This window comes from Aptenodytes patagonicus, chromosome 7 (genome assembly GCF_965638725.1).
Source record: "Aptenodytes patagonicus chromosome 7, bAptPat1.pri.cur, whole genome shotgun sequence".
Classification (NCBI taxonomy): Eukaryota; Metazoa; Chordata; class Aves; order Sphenisciformes; family Spheniscidae; genus Aptenodytes; species Aptenodytes patagonicus.
The window spans coordinates 67,327,726-67,347,812 of record NC_134955.1 but is presented as its reverse complement, the minus strand read 5'-3'; the positions used below and the strand labels follow the sequence as shown (position 1 = coordinate 67,347,812).

At 54.9% G+C, this 20,087-nt stretch overlaps 2 protein-coding genes and 2 pseudogenes across 2 annotated transcripts; 1 reads left to right on the top strand and 3 right to left on the bottom strand.

Moving 5' to 3' along the window:
- On the bottom strand, positions 1-1,549 carry LOC143163875 (inositol 1,4,5-trisphosphate receptor-interacting protein-like 1; annotated as a pseudogene).
- A 5,456-nt stretch (positions 1,550-7,005) lies between these two features.
- Positions 7,006-8,392, bottom strand: LOC143163874 (inositol 1,4,5-trisphosphate receptor-interacting protein-like 1; annotated as a pseudogene).
- Positions 8,393-9,563: 1,171 nt separating this feature from the next.
- On the top strand, positions 9,564-10,273 carry LOC143163873 (inositol 1,4,5-trisphosphate receptor-interacting protein-like 1; the record flags this gene model as incomplete). The annotated part of the gene is given in 2 exon segments (XM_076345834.1): positions 9,564-9,987; positions 9,990-10,273. Coding segments are annotated over 2 exon segments (684 nt in total), but the record flags the coding sequence as incomplete, so codon positions are not given.
- Positions 10,274-18,374: 8,101 nt separating this feature from the next.
- On the bottom strand, positions 18,375-20,087 carry LOC143162883 (inositol 1,4,5-trisphosphate receptor-interacting protein-like 1). Its single transcript, XM_076343449.1, has one exon. The coding sequence runs from the start codon at positions 19,881-19,883 to the stop codon at positions 18,375-18,377; it is 1,509 nt and encodes a 502-aa protein (XP_076199564.1). The 5' UTR covers positions 19,884-20,087.

The following is a 20,087-nucleotide window of genomic DNA, read 5'->3' as shown; positions in this document are numbered from 1 at the left end:
CTACTCGATGCTCAGGAAGGTGTCTGAGTCATCTTGCCGCACCCCAAATATTATCTCAATCAGGAGGGTACTACTATCGGAAGCGTCCATCAGCCGGAGCTTGCAGGAGCGCCTGGAGGGCAGCACTATTAGACGGCAGTGTCTCGACCGAGTCAAAACCACCCAGGCTGCTTTGACCAATACCTGGAACCAGCGGGTGGTTTTCTCCAGGTCCAGGTAGGGGCCGGTGCAGAGGGTGCCTAGGAGGCTGGGACACTGATTTTTCCTCAGCTCCTCCTTGGGGCGGTGGACGAAGCACAGCATGTCCTCCACCAGCGGCTCCCTCGTGCAGGTGCACTCCAGCTCCACGCGGAGCCTGGAGTTCCTCACCGGCATCTCCCCCGTGGTGCCCAGCTCCAGGTGGAAGGCGTGCCCATGGCGGGGCTTCAGGGGCACGAGCAGGCGGTAGACAGCATCATCCTCAAAGGGACTCCAACCTTCAAAGGCGCTGACCACGCTGATGGCTGGCTTCAGTCGCGGCATGAAACTATTCCTGGAGAGTATTCGGCACATGCGGAGAAGCTCATCCACCAGCTCCTTCACCCTTGTGAACGATTCTGGCTGGTCCAGGAGACGCTTGGCCGAAATCCTGCCCACAACCAGTGCAACACCGGCCTTTTCTTCTTGCTCCTCCTTATCCGCCTTGTTTCTGGAACTGCCCGCCTTGCTGCTGCTGGCTGGCTGACAGCTCCTTTTCCTGAGCCACCGGCAGAGCCCAAAGAGCAGGACCAGGACTCCAGCAACGGCCCAGAATTGCCACTGCTGCAAGGCAGCAAAGAGCAGGGCTCCCCAGGCCACGCCACTCTGCTCCTGGGGCCTCTGCTCCTGGGGCCTCGGCTCCAGCTCCTGCAGCAGCCGACTCATCTCCTGGCTCAGCTGCACCGCACGCTGCTGCATGCGCTCACGCGTGGCCTCATCCAGCTCATCACCGACCATCTGCGGGTGCTGGATCATGCTTTGCACAAGCAGGGTGAGGAATTTTGTGGCAGCCATGGCCTGCAGGAGGAGGGAGAGAAGGGGTTCAGTGGGGCTGAGAGGGAGGGAGCTGGCGGCGGGGGGAGCGGGGATGGGAGCCGCAGGGAGCTGCGGGCAGGTAGGAGAGGGGACGAGGCAGCTGGGAGGCAGCAAGGCCTGCGACCAGCCCCGGCGGTGGCGGCACCGTTCCCTGCCCAAGGCGCTCCCACGAGCGGCTGGGCCCTCGATGCAGGCTGAGAACCCACCCCCTGGGGGCCCGTGTTTCTGCCCCTGCCCTCGTCCAGCCCGGCCTCCCGCCGCGTGCGCACTCACCACTGGCCCAGGCTGTACTGGGGCAGCGCTGCCTGCTGGTGCCCCTTAGAGCCGCCCCCACTGTGACTCGTCCCCTGTGCTGTCACAGGCGCCAGAGCGCATCACAGGCACGCCCGCCAGCCAGCCCTGGCCTTCGGCCCCACCCTGGCTCAGCGACTCACAGCTGCCCTGGTGTACTGGTTAAGACTGGGCTAGAGTTAATTTTCTTCACAGGAGCTTGCATGGTGCTATATTTTGGATTCATTCTCACTGAATCATAGAACCATAGAATCATTTAGGTTGGAAAAGACCCTTAAGATCACCGAGTCCAACCGTTAACCTAACACTGCCAAGTCCACCACGAAACCATGTCCCTAAGCACCACACCTACATGTCTTTTAAATACCTCCAGGGATGGGGACTCCACCACTTCCCTGGGCAGCCCGTTTCAATGCTTGACAACCCTTGCGGTGAAGAAATTTTTCCTCATGTCCAATCTAAACCTCCCCTGGCACAACTTGAGGCCATTTCCTCTCATCCTATCGCTTGTTACTTGGGACAAGAGTCCGGCACCCACTTTTAGTTTCCCATGCTCTACCGACTGAGAAGGCTGGAGGTGCACAAGAAGCTGGGAGGGGGCACAGCCAAACTGGCCACAGGGACATTCCATACCATGGGACGTCATGCTCAGTACATAAACTGGGGAAAGCTGGCCGGGGGGGCCGCTGCTCGGGGACTGGCTGGGCATCGGTCGGCGGGTGGTGAGCAATTGCACTGTGCATCACTTGCTTTGTGTATTATTATTACTATTATGATTATCATTTTATTTCAATTATTAAACTGTTTTTATCTCAACCCACGAGTTTTTGTCACCTGTGCTCTTCCAATTCTCTCCCCCATCCCACCGGGGGCACGGGGAGTGAGCGAGCGGCTGCGTGGTGCTCAGTTGCCGACTGAGGTTAAACCACGACAGTCCTTTTTGGCGCCCAACGTGGGGCACGAAGGGTTTGAGATAATAACAGATTAACCGGAGTGTATTAAGGAACTTGTATCTGTTAATAGTTGTGGGTCACAATGTTGGTGTCTCTGTTCTCACTATGGATTTGTGTAATCTGCATCGTGCTCCTTTTTTTGCTGTACTTGTTAAAGATTGGTGTTGGTTTTTGCAGTTTGCTGTGGTCTGCAGTGATTAGTGATGTCTCGCTTGTGAGGTTTGTTTTTAGAACATTGACCTTGACCTCAGTGTGGTATGTAAGTTTCGCAATGAAGCCGTTACTGTACCACGGATACCATTTTGTGGAGCCAACTAGCAATTACAGTAACATTTCTGAGCGTTTTTTTACGGAGGAAATACAGAATGGCAGTGTCACTACCTTCTTCTATGATGTTTCCTCCTTCGTTACAGTAACTTTTCAGTATTTTGAACAGCCTTGGGTAGTTAAGATACTTCTATTGGTACTTCTTTGGAATATTGTTTTGGTTTTGTCTAAAGTTGGTAAGCAATTTAAGAATATCATCCAGAGATCTGCCCCAAGGCTGAATAGTTATGAGTGGCAGGGTGTGTGGGACAAGATGGGCAAGCACCTAGGCCAATGGGCACCCCCAGTGTTTTGGAACGTCACGCCTGAGCAAGTGCAGAATCCTGAAAAGTTAGGAGAATATTTGGACAAAGTATGCTGTCACCCTGGCAACTCCAGAGAGATGCAGATCATTGCAACGTGCTGGGGCCTGGCCCATGCCTACCGAGCCCTGTTCAACACCATTCAGTGCCCTCAAAGGGAAGAGAAGGTCTCTGGATCTGACGGTAAAACGACACGCCCTGCGGCCACTCAGACCCTGGCAACAGGCCCTGCGGCCACTCTGACCGCGGCGACAGGCCCCGCGGCCACTCAGACCCCGGCAACAGGCACTGTGGCTACTCAGACTCCGGCAACAGGCCCTGTGGCCACTCCAACCCCAGCAACATGTTCTGCGGCTACTCGGACCCCAGCGACAGGCCCTGCGGCCACTCAGACCCCAGTGACAGGCTCTGCGGCTACTCAGACCCCAGCGACAGGCCCTGTGGCCACTCAGGCCCCGGCGACAGGCACTGTGGCCACTCAGACCCCGGCGACACGCCCTGTGGCTGAACCAAAGAACCAGCCTGTGCCGGTATCAGTCGCCCCTGTACACAAGAAGAAATTTTGGAAGCGGAAGTCGGCTCATTTAGTAAGGGAGGAAGAAGCTTCTTCTAAAAGGGAACCGGAGGAAGAAGTGTACGAGGCAGACTACCCTGGAGAAGGGCCATCACGAGAACGGGAGGAGGAGAGCCGGCCGCTGATCGGGGAGGAAGAAGAGGAAGAACTCATAAACGAGGCAGTGACCACCCGATCTCTATCCCTGAGTGAGCTGCGAGATACACGAAAAGATTTCAGCCATCGTCCAGGCGAGCGTATTGTCACCTGGCTGTTCCGATGCTGGGATAATGGAGCCAGTAGCCTGGAATTAGAGGGTAGGGAAGCCAAGCAGCTGGGATCCCTTTCTAGGGAAGGGGGCATTGACAAAGCGATTGGAAAAGGGACACGAGTCCTCAGCCTTCGGAGGCGACTCTTGTCAAGCGTGAAGGAAAGGTATCCCTTTAAGGAAGATGTCATATGTCGCCCAAGCAAGTGGACCGCCATGGAGAAGGGTATCGAGTTTCTGAGAGAATTAGCTGTGCTGGAGGTGATTTATGATGACCTGAACAATGAACAACTATCCAAAGATCCAGATGAAGTCAAGTGCACACGACCCATGTGGCAGAAGTTTATAAGGAGCGCACCATCGTCACACGCCAATTCATTGGCAGTGATGACCTGGAAAGATGGAGAGGAACAAACGGTGGATGAATTGGCTAGTCGACTCCGGCAATATGAGGAAAGTCTCTCTTCCTCCCTCATCTCGGCTGTGGAGAAGCTGTCCCGGGAGATCCAGCAACTCAGAGAGGATAGGTCCTACTCCTCACCTGTACGGACCAGTATCTCGGCTATTAGGAGTCAGCGTTCTTTTGCTCAAGAGAGAGAATATAAAGGGTACGCACCACGGGGCACCCTATGGTTTTACCTGCGTGACCACGGAGAGGACATGAGGAAGTGGGATGGGAAACCTACCGCAGCCCCAGGGGCACGGGTAGGTGAATTGCGAGGGAAAACAATCACAGAAAGAGGTTCTTCCAGGAAAATTGCTGCTCCAGTTTCCAGCGGGCAGTTCCCCAGACAGAGCAGAAGGGCTGATCTTACTCCTGATCTTAATGAAGAAACTTCTGACTCGTATGTACAAGAAACGAGAAACGAGTACTGTGATGAGGATCAGAAGGGCCCTGCCTCCAGCCAGGGGGAGGAAAGGGACAACCGGGTTTACTGGACTGTCTGGATTCGGTGGCCTGGCACATCACACCCACAGAAGTATAAGGCTCTAGTGGACACTGGTGCACAGTGTACCCTAATACCATCAAGCTACATAGGGGCAGAACCCATCTGTATTTCTGGGGTGACGGGGGGATCCCAACAGCTAACTGTGTTGGAAGCCGAAGTAAGTCTAACTGGGAATGGGTGGCAGAAGCACCCCATTGTGACTGGCCCAGATGCTCCGTGCATCCTTGGCATAGACTAGTTAAAAGGTTTAGTTGAGTTAAACCACGACACTTTCCCAGATTACTGGAAAGATTTTCTTTCCCACTCTTCCTATTTTTTTTTTTTTTTTGTGTGTCTAAAAATCCAAATTAACTTCCTCTGAGGAAATGCCTACTTTCTGTGTCTACCAGGGCAAAGGCGGCCATTGTCTGGGGAAAATGGCTCTGATGGGAATGTGAATGCAGGGACAGGGCATTAACATCTGCTGAGTTGGGTTACAAGTGGGATGGAGTTTCACCCGAGAGATTACATTCATAGATTCTTGGTGGATTTTTTTTCCACAGTTCCTCCCAACGCACAATTTGCTGGCAGCAAAATGTGGCCAGCTCCAGCGGCAGCATCAAAGGTGCATTTTTAAATAACTGTCGCCGCCAGTTGCTGCTCTGGGACCGGGTTCCCAGCAGCTCCTAGAAAGAAGACGAGATGCTCTCTGCCTGCTCCTGTGCCCGCAGCCTCCATGATCACGAGCTGCCAGCAAACGGAGCCCATTTCACAGGTGAGACTGTCACCAGAGGAGCCCCCACAACAACCCTGCCATGTTTCCTCAGCCCATCTGCTTGCTTTGGGGCCTGCTTGAGCAAGGATGCCGCTTTCCCAGCTGCGTGGCCATGCAGCCTGCATTGTCCTCGGTCCCCTTCAGCTCCTTCTAGGTTATTGTCACTGTGTGTCCTGGTTTCGGCTGGGATAGAGTTAATTTTCTTCCTAGTAGCTGGTACAGTGCTGTGTTTTGGGTTTAGGATGAGAACAATGTTGATAACGCACCGATGTTTTAGTTGTTGCTGAGCAGTGCTTACACTAGCCAAGGACTTTTCAGCTGCCCGTGCTCTACCGACTGAGAAGGCTGCAGGAGCACAAGAAGCTGGGAGGGGGCACAGCCAAACTGGCCACAGGGACATTCCATACCATGGGACGTCATGCTCAGTACATAAACTGGGGAAAGCTGGCCGGGGGGGCCGCTGCTCGGGGACTGGCTGGGCATCGGTCGGCGGGTGGTGAGCAATTGCACTGTGCATCACTTGCTTTGCATATTATTATTATTGTTGTTGTTGTTGTTGTTATTATTTTATTTCAATTACTGAACTGTTTTTATCTCAACCCACGAGTTTTTGTCACCTGTGCTCTTCCAATTCTCTCCCCCACCCCACCGGGGGTGGGGGAGGAGTGAGCGAGCGGCCGCGTGGTGTTCAGTTGCCGATTGAGGTTAAACCACGACAAGCGGCTAATAATCTGAGGGCCGTACAAGGCTCGGAAGTTTCCTGGTAACGTCTTCAACCCGAGCCCCAGGGAGGCAGAAGGCTTCCCGAAAAGGCACGTCTGCTCAGCAGACCGGGGGAGTAGTGAATGAATTCTTCGTTTTGCTTTGCCAGGGCGTGGAGCTTTTGCTTTACCTACTACACTGTCCTCTCTCAAGCCACAAGTTTTCCCACTTTTCCCCTTCAGCTTCTCTCCACCATCCCACTGGCGGAAGGTGATTGAGCAGCTGTGTGATGCCAAGCTGCCTACTGGGATTAACCCACACCACCTGGGAAGCCAAAGCCAGTGAATCATTGAAACCAGAGCCCACTGCATCAGCGCTTCTGCAAAATGCTCCCCGACTCTGTGGCAGCTGAGCTCTCAGCACCCTGTGCCCACGTTCCCCAGCAACGTGATGCACAGACACTCACAGACGCAGCGTCTGCGTGTTAAACAAGTGATTTATTGACATCTCTGCACATGGTACAGCTCCCAGAGAGAGTGGGCTCTCTCAAAGAGGCGGGGGCAGTCGCTGTCCAGGTGGTGACGGGAGTCTCTGTTGCAAGGCTCCTTGCAATGGCCCCTTCAGCTGCATTGGGTCTGACTCCCCAGGGTGTGCTTTTGCTGTGGAGGAGAGGTGGGGCAGCAATTCCCTCTGCCGAATGAGCAGCGTGTTCTCCATGTCCAGCGTGGCCGGCCTGGCAGCACCAGCTTCCCGGGGAGCGTCTTCAGGCCTGGCCATGTGCCTGAAGAACGGCACCTCTGCCATAGCACAGCTCTCTGGCCACGTCCTGCTGCTGGTAACACTTGCCTCTGCCTACTCGATGCTCAGGAAGGTGTCTGAGTCATCTTGCCGCACCCCAAATATTATCTCAATCAGGAGGGTACTACTATCGGAAGCGTTCATCAGCCGGAGCTTGCAGGAGCGCCTGGAGGGCAGCACTATTAGACGGCAGTGTCTCGACCGAGTCAAAACCACCCAGGCTGCTTTGACCAATACCTGGAACCAGCGGGTGGTTTTCTCCAGGTCCAGGTAGGGGCTGGTGCAGAGGGTGCCTAGGAGGCTGGGACACTGATTTTTCCTCAGCTCCTCCTTGGGGCGGTGGACGAAGCACAGCATGTCCTCCACCAGCGGCTCCCTCGTGCAGGTGCACTCCAGCTCCACGCGGAGCCTGGAGTTCCTCACCGGCATCTCCCCCGTGGTGCCCAGCTCCAGGTGGAAGGCGTGCCCATGGCGGGGCTTCAGGGGCACGAGCAGGCGGTAGACAGCATCATCCTCAAAGGGACTCCAACCTTCAAAGGCGCTGACCACACTGATGGCTGGCTTCAGTCACGGCATGAAACTATTCCTGGAGAGTATTCGGCACATGCGGAGAAGCTCATCCACCAGCTCCTTCACCCTTGTGAACGATTCTGGCTGGTCCAGGAGACGCTTGGCCGAAATCCTGCCCACAACCAGTGCAACACCGGCCTTTTCTTCTTGCTCCTCCTTATCCGCCTTGTTTCTGGAACTGCCCGCCTTGCTGCTGCTGGCTGGCTGACAGCTCCTTTTCCTGAGCCACCGGCAGAGCCCAAAGAGCAGGACCAGGGCTCCAGCAACGGCCCAGAATTGCCACTGCTGCAAGGCAGCAAAGAGCAGGGCTCCCCAGGCCACGCCACTCTGCTCCTGGGGCCTCTGCTCCTGGGGCCTCGGCTCCAGCTCCTGCAGCAGCCGACTCATCTCCTGGCTCAGCTGCACCGCACGCTGCTGCATGCGCTCGCGCGTGGCCTCATCCAGCTCATCACCGACCATCTGCGGGTGCTGGATCATGCTTTGCACAAGCAGGGTGAGGAATTTTGTGGCAGCCATGGCCTGCAGGAGGAGGGAGAGAAGGGGTTCAGTGGGGCTGAGAGGGAGGGAGCTGGCAGCGGGGGGAGCGGGGACGGGAGCCGCAGGGAGCTGCGGGCAGGTAGGAGAGGGGACGAGGCAGCTGGGAGGCAGCAAGGCCTGCGACCAGCCCCGGCGGTGGCGGCACCGTGCCCTGCCCAAGGCGCTCCCGCGAGCAGCTGGGCCCTCGATGCAGGCTGAGAACCCACCCCCCGGGGGCCCGCGTTTCTGCCCCTGCCCTCGTCCAGCCCGGCCTCTTGCCGCGTGCGCACTCACCACTGGCCCAGGCTGTACTGGGGCAGCGCTGCCTGCTGGTGCCCCTTAGAGCCGCCCCCATTGTGACTCGTCCCCTGTGCTGTCACAGGCGCCAGAGCGCATCACAGGCACGCCCGCCAGCCAGCCCTGGCCTTCGGCCCCACCCTGGCTCAGCGACTCACAGCTGCCCTGGTGTACTGGTTAAGACTGGGCTAGAGTTAATTTTCTTCACAGGAGCTTGCATGGTGCTATATTTTGGATTCATTCTCACTGAATCATAGAACCATAGAATCATTTAGGTTGGAAAAGACCCTTAAGATCACCGAGTCCAACCGTTAACCTAACACTGCCAAGTCCACCACAAAACCATGTCCCTAAGCACCACATCTACATGTCTTTTAAATACCTCCAGGGATGGGGACTCCACCGCGTCCCTGGGCAGCCCGTTTCAATGCTTGACAACCCTTGCGGTGAAGAAATTTTTCCTAATATCCAATCTAAACCTCCCCAGGCACAACTTGAGGCCATTTCCTCTCGTCCTAATGCTTGTTACTTGGGACAAGAGTCCGGCACCCACCTCGCCACAACCTCCTTTCCAGCAGCTGTAGAGGTGCGGCCTCACCAGTGCTGAGTACAAAGGGACAATCACTTCCCTCGTCCTGCTGGCCATGCTGGTTCTGATACAAGCCAGGATGCTATTGGCCTTCTTGGCCACCTGGGCACACTGCCGGCTCATATGCAGCCAGCTGTCGACCAACACCCACAGGTCCTTTTCCGACAGGCAGCTTTCCAGGCGCTCTTCCCCAAGCCTCTAGCGTTGCATGGGGTTGTTGTGGCCGAAGTGCAGGACCCAGCACTTGGCCTTGCTGAACCTCATACAGTTGGCCTCGGCCCATCGATCCAGCCTCTCCAGGTCCCTCTGTAGGGCCTTCCTACCCTCAAGCAGATCAACACTCCCGCCCAACTTGGTGTCGTCTGCACACTTACTGAGGGTGCACTCGATCCCCTCGTCCAGATCACTGATAACGACATGAAACAGAACTGGCCCCAGTACTGAGCCCTGGGGAACACCGCTTGTGACCCGCCGCCAACTGGATTTAACTCAGTGGTCACTAGCATACAGACTTCTTTCTTGGGCTTGTAGCCAGAGTCGCAACTAGCAACGCCAGTGCCTCAGCTCTCGCCAGGAATCCCCAGCAGGTTCATCTAGCCACGCTCCATTACCCAAGGAGCGGTCCCCTTGAAGGGCCAGTCTGGAGATCTGGAGAACAGAGAACACCGGCTCCTACCTAGATGTGCAGAAAACTGCCCTCTGGTTCCAGAACTTCCTGAAGTCAGCCTGGGTGCTGGTGCCTCAGTCGCGTCACTACAATATGGAGGTGCTGCCCTCCAGCTGCTCCTGCAAGCTGCAGCTGACGAATGCTTCCAGGAGAACCCTCTTCGTTGAGATGATGTTTGGGGTGCAGCAAGGCGACTCAGACATCTTCCTGAGCAGCCAGAATACAGAGGCCATCTTCACCCCAAGCACGACGTGGCCAGAGAGCTACGCTGTGGCAGAGGTGAAGTTCTTCAGGCATATGGCCAGGCAGGTCCCGGCCAACAGCTTCCATCACAAATGCCTGCAGCTCTACACCCGCATCCTGGTGGGCACAGGCTTTTCCACCTATGCCTTGAAGACAGCAGGAGGGATTTCCTGCTGCGGCTGGAGGATATCATGCAGTACCTGCGCTGCTGCCTGGAGGAGAAACGCCTCAACCATTTCTTCTTTGGCAATGAGAACGTGCCCGAGGAGATGATCTTGCCTCCAGCCTTGCAGACGTCCGAGCCATTCAACCTCTTCCAGCGCCTGGCACAGGATCCGGACGCCCACGCTGAGGCACTGCGTGACTTTGATGAGCTGCACGATCGGCTCACAAGACTGCTGATCTACGGCCGCTGAAAGAGGTCTTCATGCACAGAGCTGTGTTTGCGGGGCTCACAGCTGACGGCAGACGACTACCTCATTCTGCAAGGAAAAAGAGGGGAGAATGTGGGACAAGGAAAGGAAAGGGCAAACCCTGCGCAGCAGCCCTCTGCCGAGAGTGGCAGCATTCTCCTCTCGATGGTCTCCCCAGCGCAGCAGCCAGTGACAACTACAGGGGCGACAAAGATGACTTTTGGCCCTGCTTTCCCCTCGCAATGGCTGCAGCCGGGATGGCATTTCACATGGGCCCAGAAATTCTTGCTGGCAGCTCCGGTTGTGCAGGCACCAAGCGAGAGGCACCGCTGATGTGCCTCTGTGTGTTCACTAAGGTCCGGGTGGAGAATCTGACAACCCTAGACACTCCCCGGGGAGCCGGTGCTGCCAGACTGAGCACGCTGGACACGGAGAACACGCTGCTCATTCAGCAGAGGGAACTGCTGCCCCACCTCTCCTCCACAGCAAAAGCACACTCTGGGGAGTCAGACCCGATGCAGCTGAAGGGGCCATTGCAAGGAGCCTTGCAACAGAGACTCCCGTCACCACCTGGACAGCGACTGCCCCCGCCCCTTCGAGAGAGCCCATTCCTTCTGGGAGCTTTACTCTGTGCAAAGCTGCCAATAAATGGCGTGTTTGAACAAATGCTGTGTCTGTGAGTGTCCGTGCCTCACTTTGTCGGGGAATGCGGGCATAGGGTGCTGACTGCTCAGCTGCCACAGAGTCAGGGAGCATTTTGCAGAAGAGCTGGTGCAGTGGGCTCTGGTCTCAATGACTCTGTAACTAAGGCTTCCCTGCCTGCCCGTGCCCCTGCACTGGGGCAATGAGAAGAACTCGTCACCCTCTACAGCTGTGCATGACGGAAGATGACTCATCCAGTGCAGCAGCTGGAGCAGAGGACCCAGGACTAGAGGACCCAGGCCCCGAGTGGTGTGGCCTGGGGAGCCCTGCTCTTTGACGCCTTGCAGCAGTGGCAGGTCTGGGCCTTTCCTCTAGTCCTCGTCCTGCTCTTTGGGCTCTTCTGGCGGCTCAGGAAAAGGAGCTGTGAGGAGGTCAGCAGCAGCGAGGAGGAGAGCTCCAGCAGTGCCATGGAGCAGGAAGAGGAGGAGGAAGAGGAGGAGGGGGTGAGGGGCAGGAGGAGGAAGAAAGTGAAGAAGATCCCTGTGATGATAGCGATTTGGGCATGGTTTTTGAAAAGCGCATTCAGTGTCCAGCGCAGAACCTGGCCAACAAATGCAAGGTGGTGGAGGAGGTGGTGGCGGCTTCCTCCGCCTTTTCAGATTGTTCTTCTTGAATAATTTCTTCCTGGTGCTGCAGCCAATGGCAGCGCCTTTGAAGGCTGGAGTCCTCGTGAGGACGATGCTGTCTGCCACCTGCTTGTGCCCCTGCGTCCTCTCCTTGGGCACGCCTTCCACCTTGATCTGGGCACCGTGGAGGAGATGCCGGCGAGAGACTCCTGCATCTGCGTGGAGCTGGAGTGTACCTGCATGAGGGAGCGGCTGGCTGATAACATGTTGTGCTTCCTCCACCACCCTGAGGATGCGCTGACGAAGTATCTGTATCACCCCCCTACCAGGTAATGGTGCTGCCCTCCTCCCACTAGTGCAACCTCCAGCTAGCTGACACCTTCAAGAGGACCGTTTTCATTGTGTTGGCGTTTGGCGGGTAGAAAGGCAATTCGGACATCTTCCTAAGCATTCAGTAGGCTGAGGCCAGCTTTACTGGCTTTTACTTCCTCTCTGAGAGCATTGTACTTTTCAAGTAGCATTTGGTCGTCTTATGATATCATATTCATCCTTCATGGGTTCTTAGGATTTTAAGCTATCTCTTTTGGTTTTAGATTGTCTCTAGCAGGAAATGTACCACTTAGAGTAGCTAGAGCAAGCATGTGGGAGCTGTCTGCCTCTTTCTGTCTGGATATTTATCACACCCCCACTTTGGCAATATTTAGGTGCATTGTATTTACCTGGTGTTTCGTTTCCCCCCTCTTTACGGCAGGGGCCACTGAACGTCACAGCCTGTGGCATCCCTCCTGCCCAAGGCATATGCCAAGGCATCTTTGACACTCCCTCTCTTTTAACTCTGAAATTAGCTTCTGTCCCCAAAGAGGAGAACTGCACCGGTAACCATGCTGGGTAGGACACCTTTTTTGAACACGAGGGCCTTTAAAGGTCTGTACCTTTACAGGTACACTCCAGGTGGGTTCACGTGTGGGAGGAAGGAACCGCTCTGCTGCCCAGTGGCCATACATGTTACAGAGGGAGGGGGTATCCGGAAAACCCAACTACTCTCAGCGCTAGCTCCCACAAACTCTGCTGCAAACCCTGCTCGTGATCCTGTTGCAAGAGGGACAATCCCAGGCAGCCAGCAGAGCTCCTACGGGCTTTCTCGGTTGGTCTAGATTTTTCTTAGCGCTTGAGTGGCCTTAAAGGAACTGCTGTGTTTTGGGAGGAGGATACTGATGGATAGAAAGGAAAACAAGTCACAGGATCATAGAATCATAGAATACCAGGTTGGAAGGGACCTCAAGGATCATCAGCTCCAGCCTTTCTTGGCAAAAGCACGGTCTAGACAAGATGGCCCAGCACCCTGTCCAGCCGAATCTTAAAAGCGTCCAATGTTGGGGAACCCCTGGGGAGATTATTCCAGTGGCTGATAGTTCTCACTGTGAAAAATTGTCCTCTTGCGTCCAAGCGGAATCTACCCAGGGGTAACTTGTACCCATTACCCCTTGTCTTTTCCACGTGACTCCTTGTAAAAAGGGAGTCTCCATTTTCTTTGCAGCCAGCCTTTAAATACTGGAACACGGTGATAAGGTCTCCCCTAAGCCTTCTTTTCTCAAGGCTGAACAAACCCAGCTCTCTCCGCCTTTCCTCATACGGCAGGCTTGTTTCCCCTGGCAGGGTTGCTTTTCCTTTGCTTAAGAACCCAGAAGATACCTTCCTCTATGTCAGATTTCTTAGGCCACTCTCATACTTCACCTGGACTGGTGTTCCCTCTGGGCTCCCAAATACCCGCGCTCTCCCCTGGAAACTCCCCAAACCACAGGTGCTGAGCAGAAGTCTCCAGTGAGATGGTTTGGTCCTCTTGTCCTCCCTCCGCGCCTTTGCCAGTTACACCCCATTAGGGCTTCTTGCCCTGGTCTGTGATTTTTCACAGTCCTACTTCTCTTGGTAATTCTCACGCATCTTGCCTACGCTTTCAGCCTTGGCCACCCCTACCTGTCACCGGATGACTGCCTCACGCTGTCGCGGGTGAGGTTCATAGGTACTGCCCTGAGGTCCCAGTCCTCCAAATATGTTGAACCGCCTCCCTTGTACTTGAGGAGCTGACTCAGCTCTCAGCACTGACATAGACACCTTGTTCTTCCTCTCTTCTCCCTGGTCTCTCCATGGGAGCTCCTGGGGAAAAACAGCCTCCCTCCTTCGGTGTCTGAGTGTACCGTGCATATCCCAGCTGGGCTGGCTTCTAGCAGTGGTAACACGCCATGGGGGTGAGTCTCTGCCCAGTGGGCTCACTGGCATATCCCCTTGTATTGCTACCACTCCCCACAGTACGTGCCAGCATCCCTCAGCACATGCCCTTGCCCAGGCACTGCTTCGCCCACCGGAGGACAGAAGCAGGGCTGAACTGGCTGGCCGGCCATCAGCCCTCCTTAATGATGCTGGTCTTTGGCTGGGGCGCCCTCCTCGCCACGTGCAGTGAGGCTTGAGCAATACCACAAGTCTTGCCCGGGAATCAAGTCCTACCCGATTCCTGCCCAGCTGGGGAAGGCAGGCGCCGCGCTCACAGGGCTTCACCTTTAACAGAGCAGCCGGAGTTTGTGCTTAACTACCAGGGCAACAGCTCCGTCAAACAGAGGTCTTGTTTCACAACATGAAGTAGGGTTAATACATTACAAGGCTCATTGGCTTGATACCATAGGTGGAGGGAAGGGAACAGCATCCCGTCTTGTTGCTTGATAGACAAGGAGATGTCTGGGATGGACAGCATGTGAAAGTCTCCATGGTCTCTGCTCTTCTCCTTCTCTTTGGCATATTTGGTGTATTGTACCATGCACCTTAATACAGCATAGCAATACTTTATGAGAGCTCCTTTCGGGTTAGAAACCTAGCCTTGGACGGCCTCTAGCTGGAGCCAGAGATTTATGTATTCCACTATGGTGCTGAAGAAGCATAACAAGTGAATGGCTAAAGACGTTCTTGCCTTCTCCAAAACATCAGTCTTCCATTGTCTATAGTTGGTCCCTAGTCTTGTCACAGCAACATGAGCTGGGGAAGAGAGAGAAACAGCCATTTCCAAAGGTTTGGCTACCCCAAGTCACACCGACTGCGGAACAAAGAGGACGGGCATTGCCCATAAAATGCTTGCTGAGTTTCTTTCCGCCTCGCTAGCAGCTGTTCCTTTTGTACGGTGATCCTTTCTCTTGTGTTGGTGATGCAAAATGCAAGAAAACAAGTAGAGCCATCAATTAGACTATGAGAGCAGCGAGAGGACATACAGGGCACATCTATACAGCAGGGTGGGTGTGAGGATCCTATACAGTTGCTTCTCACAGGTGCTTTGGTTAATTTTGGCAGCGGTGCTCAGCATCTGCTGTGGTTCATGGCTGCTGCTGCTGGCACTGCTCTGGTCCGTGCTCCCACTGCTGCAAATGGGAAAGCTCCTGTGGGCTTATTTAGGCTCTTGCCTGTGCTGAGGCACCAGGTGAGACAAAACACCCTTAGGGTGCCCTGTGCTGTTAGCAGGAGAGCTGGTGAAAGTCAACCTACCCCACGTATGAGCCAACCTTCCCCTACAAGGCTCCAGAGATAGAAAGGCAGAAAGCTGTAGCCTAAGCTGTATTGCATTAGCAGCTTGTTGAGCTTGCCTGTCCTCTGTTGTCACCCTTCATGCCACTGTAAACCTGACGTGCTTTGATAGGGAATTCAGGGTTTGCCCAAACTGAATCTGAGATCTCCCTCAGCCTTCCTTCTTGGAGAGATGTGGTGCTGGACAGCTGTGGTGTGGTGCAGTGTATGGGTGTCATCAGAGACAGAGCTGTCTGACATCTGTCAAGAGAACTGCAGCATCAGGCTGTTGCCAAGCCAGGGCACCCACCTCTTGAAACCAAGTGCCCCCAGAGCAGCTTCTGCACACAGGCAGGGACAGTATAACCTATGGAATCCTCTTTAGACATCACACTGTCCTTAACCACCCCTGCACCTAGCCACACCTCTCGGCATGCTTACTCAGGGCCACTGGCATGGCCTGCAGGCTCACATGCAATTGCGACCTGGCTATTACTCAGTGAATACTGCCAGGCATGGATGAATCTATGTACTGTCTGAAGCACTTCTTTCACTGCGAGCTTTTCTTACAATTGTAAGCTTGCAACATGAGCGTCCCTCACGCCTACAGACTATTGGCATTTAAAGGTCCTCACAGTCGCACAGAAAACCAGACATCAACCTTCCTTCTTATGCAGCCTGGTCCTGACAGCCCTCCTTCCTTGGCATCTTGGGACTCCCAGGAACTAGTGCCGGACTGTACCAATTCCCTTCTTGAGAGGAATCGTGTCTCTCTAGCATGACAGCCAAGGGACTCAGGGAAAGGTGACAACTGGCAGCAAGCTGCCAGTGCTGCCAGGCAGGTCCTGCAGCATGCTTTTGGGCAAGAGACAGCTGCTGGCTGGGGCACTGCTGGGACGGCTGTGCAGTGCGTGTTTAGTTGTGCCTGAACACAACCGGGACGGAGATCCTGCAGTATCTGGCTATCTGTGCCAGTTATTCTCTGGGAGTTAGAAAACAGACTGGTCAAGAAAAGTTTTTAATAATGCTGCTGTGGCCAGAGTTGTCAGTGGCTCAGGATTTTTACAGAATACAAAAAGGAGAAAATTCAGTCCAGGATACCCCTCTCCGAGAAGAGACTGCAGAAGGGTACGCAACTCTGAGGAAGCAACAGGAAATTGCCAAAGAGCCTGGGAAACCTGGGGCCTCTTGGAATGGGAACCAATTAGTGTGATGAAAGTGCTTTGGCCTGGGTCACTGGCAAGCCTGACTTTGTGGTAACAATCTGTTGGGATGCAGAAGACTGAGCAGACTGCATTGTCTTCATGGTCTCAATCAGTGCTTGTCATTCTTCTTTGTCCCCCAGATTCTCAGCCTTGGCCTTGATCAAAAGAACTTGGCGAGATGAACCTGCTAGGTAAGCATTTTCATTGGTTCAAAAGCTCGAAGGTACACAAGAGGGAAACAGCCCCAAGAAACAAGCAACAGGTTCAAGAGGAGAGATCAGCAAACTCTCATTAACTGTAGCTCAGAGCTTGCTCTTTGAAGCTGGAGGGATGCAAAGCACTAAACAAGAATATCATGGATGTATTCAAATGAAAAAATTTACATGGGAGATCTTACTCAAATAACATGTTTCTCTTCTTGCCTTCATATACCAAAACCATAATGCGCTCTACCTCTTTGAACCAGAAAAGGTGCATGGTAAATGCAGTGTAATTATGGCCATTTTGCAGCAAAACAACCTTTTTTGGGGGAAAGGTTGGGCCACAGAGTGAGAACCACTGGTGTGAAAGATGCGGAGAGATAGCATCTCATCTCAATTTCAACTTAATTTTCCAAAGATCCATCATTAGGCAAGGAAGGTTCTGGTAGCTTTGCGCATCGTGGAAGAACTGTCCGTGTTCTGCAAACTATAACTGAAAATGGGGAGAAGCCTGGCCTTCTCTAGCACTTGGACAAAGACAGTTAGACAGTTCTTTTGGTGTAACAATTATCGAAGAGCTTGCAAATCTTCACCCATATACCATCATTGGATTTCCACTGGAGGTGACCCAAATACAGGTATGAGTGCACCTCTTCTGCCACAGCTGCTGTCAGGCCACTACTTCTCATAAATGAGGCATGGACTGCACAAGCGCATGCTTTGAATTGGAGACATCTCAAAAGCTTTCTTTAAACTTGCTGCATGTGTTAAATTTAGCTCGTTAAGGTGGTGGGAGCCTGAGCTTGTGGGTCATGAGAGGGTATGGTGAATGAGCCTCATACACACACAGGAGCCAGAGCATCCAGAGTACTGCTCTGCAGACATGGCACTTTTTCACTGTGCAAAGGGCTCCCCACTCAGACAGCATGATACCCACCTCACTGGGGCCGCCCAAGGGCACTGCTGTCAGGCTCCCAGGGCTTGGTTTGCGTATGGCTCCCAAGGAAGCCACTTCAGGCTCCCTACAGCACAGAGGCAATGTGCACGGGTGTAGAGGGTGACAAATGATTCTGATTGCCCCAACGCAGGAGCACGGACAGGTGGTGGAGCCTTAGTTACAGAATCATTGAAACCAGTGCTCACCGCATGACCTCTTCTGCAAAATGCTCCCCAACTCTGTGGCAGCTGAGCTCTCAGCACCCTATGCCCGTGTTCCCCAACAACGTGATGCACAGACACTCACAGACGCAGCGTCTGCGTGTTAAACAAGTGATTTATTGACATCTCTGCACATGGTACAGCTCCCAGAGAGAGTGGGCTCTCTCAAAGAGGCGGGGGCAGTCGCTGTCCAGGTGGTGACGGGAGTCTCTGTTGCAAGGCTCCTTGCAATGGCCCCTTCAGCTGCATTGGGTCTGACTCCCCAGGGTGTGCTTTTGCTGTGGAGGAGAGGTGGGGCAGCAATTCCCTCTGCCGAATGAGCAGTGTGTTCTCCATGTCCAGCGTGCTCAGTTCAACGGCACCGGCTCCCCAGGGAGTGTCTAGGATTGTCAGATTCTCCACCCAGACCTTAGTGAACACACAAAAGCACATCAGCGGTGCCTCTCGCTTGGTGCCTGCACAACCGGAGCTGCCAGCAAGAATTTCTGGGCCTTTTTGCCACCCTGGGCATAGGCATTGCGAGGGGAAAGCAGGGCCAAAAGTCATCTGATCGCCGTTGTAGTTGCCACCAGCTGCTATGCTGGGGAGACCATCGAGAGGAGAATGCTGCCACTCTCGGCAGAGGGCTGCTGCGCAGGGTTTGCCCTTTCCTTTCCATGTCCCACATTCTCCTCTCTTTTCCTTGCAGAATGAGGTAGTCGTCTGCCGTCAGCTGTGAGCCCCGCAAACACAGCTCTGTGCATGAAGACCTCTTTCAGCGGCCGTAGATCAGCAGTCTTGTGAGCCGATCTCGCAGCTCCACAAACTCACGCAGTGCCTCAGCGTGGGCGTCCGGATCCTGTGCCAGGCGCTGGAAGAGGTTGAGCGGTTCAGCCATTCGGAAGTACGAGGGCAAGATGATCTCCTCAGGCACCCTCTCATTGCCTAAGAAGAAGTGGTCGAGGCGTTTCTCCTCCAGGCAGCAGCGCAAGTACCGCATGATATCCTCCAGGCGCAGCAGGAAATCCCTCCTGCGCCAGCCTGACAGGGGTGTGGTGGTCAGGAGGTGCATCACAGCTGTCTTCAAGGCATAGGTGGAAAAGCCTGTGCCCACCAGGATGCGGGCGCAGAGCTGCAGGCATTTGAGGTGGAAGCTGTCGTCTGGGGCCTGCCTGGCCATATGCTTGAAGAACTTCACCTCTGCTACGGCACAGCTCTGTGACCACATTGTGCTTGGGGTGAAGATGGCCTCTGTACTCTGGCTGCTCAGGAAGATGTCTGAGTCACCTTGCTGCACCCCAAACATCATCTCAATGACAAGGGTTCTCCTGGAGGCATTTGTTCTTGTCAGCTGCAGCTTGCAGGAGCGGCTGGAGGGATGCACCCTTAGATCATAGTGATGCGACCCAGGGACCACCACCCACGCTGATCTCACAAAGTGGTGGAACCAGAGGGCAGTTTTCTCCACATCTAGGTAGGAGCCAGTGCAGAGGGTGCGTAGGAGGCTGGGACACTGATTTCTCCTCAGCTCCTCCTCGGGGTGGTGGAGGAAGCACAGCATGTCCCCCACCAGCCACCCACCCGTGCATGTGCACTCCAGTTCCACACGGATGCAGGAGCCCCTCGCCAGCATCTGCCCTGCACTGCCCAGCTCCAGGTGGAAGGCGTGCCCACGTGGGGGCTTCATAGGTATGAGCAGGCGGTAGACCACATCATTCTCACGGGGACTCCAACCTTCAAAGGCACTGCCCACCCCGATGGCTGGTTGCAACACAGGATAGAAATTATTTACCAAGAGCGATCTGTTTAAATTGAGGAGGTCACCCACCAGATCCTCTGCCACCTGGCACACTTTGGCCAGGTCCTGAACTGGCCACTGTATGTGCTCTTCAAAAAACCTTCCCACATCGTTTGCATCTTCGTGGTCGCTGCCTTCTTCCTCGTCTTGGTTCTCATCGCTGCTGCTGGCTGGCTGACAGCTCCTTTTCCTGAGCCACCAGCAGAGGCCAAAGAGCAGGACCAGGACTCCAGCAACAGCCCAGAATTGCCACTGCTGCAAGGCAGCAAAGAGCAGGGCTCCCCAGGCCACGCCACTCTGCTCCTGGGGCCTCTGCTCCTGGGGCCTCGGCTCCAGCTCCTGCAGCAGCTGACTCATCTCCTGGCTCAGCTGCACCGCACGCTGCTGCATGCGCTCGCGCGTGGCCTCATCCAGCTCATCACCGACCATCTGCGGGTGCTGGATCATGCTTTGCACAAGCAGGGTGAGGAATTTTGTGGCAGCCATGGCCTGCAGGAGGAGGGAGAGAAGGGGTTCAGTGGGGCTGAGAGGGAGGGAGCTGGCGGCGGGGGGAGCGGGGACGGGAGCCGCAGGGAGCTGCGGGCAGGTAGGAGAGGGGACGAGGCAGCTGGGAGGCAGCAAGGCCTGCGACCAGCCCCGGCGGTGGCGGCACCGTGCCCTGCCCAAGGCGCTCCCGCGAGCAGCTGGGCC